Consider the following 5,000-nt stretch of genomic DNA (forward strand, 5'->3'; position numbering starts at 1 on the left):
TAAAAAGAACTGACACTTTTCTTTCAAGGTCAATTAATTTAGAGGGGAAAATACCTCTAGTCCTTGCATATTATGGCTACAGATAAATTAAGATAAAAATACATTGTAAATAGTTCAGGAACCAAAAATAACATTCACAGCTGTATCTCAAATGGACGTGAAGAATGCAGATTATTAATGGGATCATTTAAAGTTTCCGAATGCCTAATCTGTCAATACGTCAAACCAACATCTGAAAAGAATAGTATGAAACGAATTATATAATTTTACTGGTTACAAAGACCTACTCAAATACTGTACCTCCATTAGTATGTTCACATGACTGCAAAAATAGGAAAGATTCCATAAGTTTTTACTTAAAAACTGTTCCTCCATTTGAATGTTTACGTCACTACACAGCTAAAGATAGATATATTCCTTCTTACATTAAATTCGCCATTCTATTATGTTATAGCACCACTGCAGTGAATATTCATATTGAAAAAAGCACCAAACCACTAGTTTGTTGATGTCACTACAAAAACAGTAAAAATACCATATGTACCCACTTAAAAATCAACCCTCTATTAGTATATTGACGTCACCGCAGAATGAGGGAAAAACTGATCATTTTTATTCAAAACTATCCCTCCAGCAGTGTGTTGACGCATTTCCAGAGGGAGGAATTAATAAAAATCTGGAATGTTTTTTAATTTCCTTTTTTTTTTTTTTTCAAAGTACCAGCATGTTGATGCCATTACCAAATTTGTGAAATCACCAAAGGCTCCAATTTCACGACCAACCTTCGATTTGTCTGATGATTTTACTGCAAAATGACTGAAATTTTTTAACACTGAAGCTGTCCTTCTATTAGTAAGGTAGATCCATTTCAGAAATAGTAATAATCTCACAAATTCCTAGGTCAAAAACCCTCCCTCTATCATTATGTTATTTCTAAAGCAAAATTGGTTAGACTCCCTTCATTATTTACTATACTTAAAAATTGTTCCTCTATTAGTATCATAGCCTCACTATGACACCATTAAAATATCATAGTTTCATGCTTAACGACCAACCATTTCTTCGTATGTTGCTGCTACTACAGAATGCTTGAAAATTCCACCAGTTCTGATTTTTCAAATTATACATCCGTGAGTATTTTAACACGAATATAAAGCTAGTGATAATATCATATGCTCTTACTTAATAACTGTCTGTCTGTTAGCATGTTGAAGCACCAGCAGAAAGAGGAAAAAGGCCATAATTTCCGTATTTATAATGGATACCTCCATTAATATTTCGATGTTACTGCAGAATTTTTGAAAAATCTGCAAGTTCCATCTTGAAAAACCATACGTCAGTATACGCGGCACAGCGCAATTAGAGAAAACCTCACAAGTACCTCCTTAAAAACCGAACTTCTAATGTTGACTTCTATGAAAATGTAGGGAAAATCACACAAGGCTCCAGTCATTTACAAGTGTCTACTTAAGAATTATGACTTATTAAGTCTATCGACAACACTGTAGAACTAGTGAAAATCTGTCAAGTGCTGAATCAAAAACCATGCCTCATTTTTCTGTTAAGGTCATTGTAGAAAAATATTAAATAGTTCCCATAAGGGTCTACATGAAATCCATACCTACGTTAGTATGAATTAATGAAAATTTTCCCTGAAGTGCTTACTGAAAATCCCATACCTTATTAGTATATAATCACCACTGCAGAATTAGTGGGAATGTCATAAATGCTTGTTTAAAAAAACATGCATCCGTTGGTGTGATGACGCCACTACAGAGGTAGTTAATATCAACCGAAAAGGGTCTAATTATAAGCCATACCTCATTTATTATCTGGAGGCCAGCACAAAAATTTAATGAATTTCTTCCCGAAAGTACTTCCTTATAAACTTATATCTTTCAAAATGTGGACGCTACTCTAGAACTATTGAGCATGATAACTATATTGCCTACTTGAGAATCATACATATGTCAGTAAGTTGTCGATATTGCAAAACTAATAAAGATCTTTTCACAGAGAATGATACCACAAGTGCCTACTTAGAAAGCATACATTCATTAGTATGTTGATGCCACGTAAAGAGAGAGAGAGAGAGAGAGAGAGAGAGAGAGAGAGAGAGAGAGAGAGAGAGAGAGAGAATCCTCCCACGAGAGCATACATAATGAAAATCTTCCCTCAAGCACTACTTCAACAATACCTCGCAACTGTGTTGATGTAACGGCAGAGTTAGTGAAAGTCATCTCCAAATGCTTGTTTAAAGTTACTGCAAAAATTCTAAAATTCCTACTTAAAATTCAACCTCCCTAAGTATGTAAACGCAACTGTAAAACTAGTGAAAATCATATCAAACATACCTCTTAAAAACCATACCCTTAGCACATTAGGGTAAATCCTCCTTCAGAGGCCTACTTAAAGGCCATATACACCCGTTAGTATGTTAACACTGCTGTAAAACTAATGAACACCATCACGCAATTAATTACTTAAAAATCATACATTTTTAGTAAGTTTGCCTCATTGCTCAAATGATTAAAAACTACGAATTGCCTCCTTTAAACCCATTCTTCCGCTGGTTTCTCGAAAGTGTTGCAAAACGATTGTAAGTCTCATAAATTTATGCATGAAAACTGCCCCTCTCATAAATGAAAAGTGGATAGTTTGTCACTTTAAAATTACCCTTCCCTTAGAATGTCGATGTCGATCAAAATAAGTGAGGATCCCGAACATTGTTTCTTAAAAAAGCCGTTTCATTAAAACGTTTACCAAATTGCAGAGTGACTTGTTCTACTCCTCTTCGACACTTTAAAGATGATTCACACAAATGCAGACCGCAAAAATGACAGTAAGCAAAATAAACAGAATTTCAACCAACAATCATATCACCAAGATGTCGTATTTATAATCACGTCCTCCACTGTCTTTATAAAAATTATTACAAAGCAAAATAATAATAATAATGATAATAATAAAAATAATAATAATAATAATAATAATAATAATAATAATAATAATAATAATAATAATAATAATAATAATAATAAATACCTTGCTGTGAAGTTTTAAAACAACCTTCCTTTACAATTTCCAAAATTTAAACGAGGAAAAGAGTATGGTGCTTGAACCTGTAATGATGGAGAAATAGAAACTAAATGTGTTTGAAATGATGTGTTTGAGAAATATGGCTAGTGTATCTCGATTATATAGGGTTAAGAGCGAGGTAGTGAGGCTGGGAACGGGTGTAGAAAATAAATTAGCAGCTAAAGCGGATATGAATGTGTTGAGGTGGTTTGGACATGTAGAGAAAATGGAATATGGCCGTCTGTGGAAGAAGTGATAAATGCAAGAGTTGTTGTGAGAAATACAAGAGGAAAGCTAGAGATTAGGTGGATGGATGGAGTGAAGAAATCACTAGGTGATAGGATGTTAAATGTGACAGAGCTAAAGAGCGTTCTAGAAATAAGAATGAATGATGAGCGATAGGCGCTGCTGCTTACTTCAGCCACCTTGGTGAACGCTGAGGTAGCAGCAGTGGGGAATTCAGCATATGAAGCTTCATTTGTGGTGGATAACAGGGAAGGGTGGGCTGTGACACACTAGTAGTACTAACCAAACTGGCTGAATCTCTCGTCAAACTGGGAGGAGCGAGGAGAAGAAAAGTCATTTTTTTTTCAGGCCAACTGCCCCCCCCCCCCCCAAAAAAAAATGAGAAGTGTCCTAGTAGATAAAATATAGTATATATATATATATATATATATACATATATATATATATATATATATATAAATATATATATATATATATATATATATAGATAGATAGATAGATAGATAGATAGATAGATATATATATATATATATATATATATTCAAATAAGCCATATATATTTTTGATACATTAATGTCTGGATTCTCTTAACGACCTCGGGATCTTCGTGGCCAAGTGGCTTAGTCACTGTCTATACAGGCTTGCCGACCAGGGTTCGATTCCCGGCCGGAGCCAAGCTCTTGTCTTTGTGTGATTTCGCCTGGGGCTCTGATCCCGAGGTCGTTAAGAGAATCCAGACATTAATGTATCAAAAATATATATGGCTTATTTGAATATGAAAAACACGTAAAAATGTGCAAAATTTATCATATATAGATAGATAGATAGATAGATAGATAGATAGATAGATAGATAGATAGATAGATAGATAGATAGATAGATAGATAGATAGATAGATAGATAGATATATATATATATATATATATATGTGTGTGTGTGAGTGTGTGTGTGTGTGCATATATATGTACAGTATACACACACATATATATATATATATATATATATAATTATATATATATATATATATATATATGTGTGTGTGTGTGTGTGCGCGCGTGCGTGTGTGTGTGTTTGTGTGTGCGTGAGAGAGTGTATGAATTTGTCGATACGCCGGCTTGTGTGCAGACAAATGTGCAAAAATGAATGTAAAATTAATGTCTTCCAATTGATAAATGTGTTCATAATATAATGTGAAATGAAGCTTCTATTACTCTCTCTATAGAATAGATATAGCATTCCAAGACGACACCCAAAATTCTAAAGTTTTATAATTATATGCATCACATATGACCAAGAGCAGCAAACATTAATTATCAGTAACAAATTTTAATACTGGTTTCCACTTACCAATTCGTCCCCATGGATATGAGTGTAACATCTAATGTGGGCGGTGCCGCCAACTTGGGTGGTTACCATAGTGTTATTTTGCGACTGAGCAGTCATTACTGTCTCGTAGTTGGTACCACTGGGGCCGACAATGAGTTCTCTCCTCCTGTGTTTGTTGGATCTGAAGGCGCTGTTGTCATGGCGACGGCCGCTCACTCCTGCGAGGATATAGGAGTTTATGATGAACAATTAGTCGAGACAATTCCATTTCCATGACATGGAATGAGTTAATAGAAGGAAGATAACTGTCTCTACAGATTTATATGCACTTAATGAAAACACTGAGTGTA

General features: G+C 34.3%; 1 protein-coding gene across 1 annotated transcript in view; it reads right to left on the bottom strand.

The window, feature by feature from the left end:
• LOC137628563 (zwei Ig domain protein zig-8-like) overlaps window positions 1–4,979 on the bottom strand; it is a 99,839-nt gene extending 94,860 nt beyond the window's left edge. Inside the window, exon 1 of the mRNA XM_068359715.1 lies at window positions 4,672–4,979. Coding sequence (XP_068215816.1) covers window positions 4,672–4,767 — 96 coding nt within the window. The 5' untranslated portion in view covers window positions 4,768–4,979. The remainder of the gene's footprint in view (window positions 1–4,671) is intronic.
• Between the last annotated feature and the right edge of the window lie 21 nt (window positions 4,980–5,000).

The sequence above is a fragment of the Palaemon carinicauda genome, chromosome 36 (assembly GCF_036898095.1).
Source record: "Palaemon carinicauda isolate YSFRI2023 chromosome 36, ASM3689809v2, whole genome shotgun sequence".
Lineage (NCBI taxonomy): Eukaryota > Metazoa > Arthropoda > Malacostraca > Decapoda > Palaemonidae > Palaemon > Palaemon carinicauda.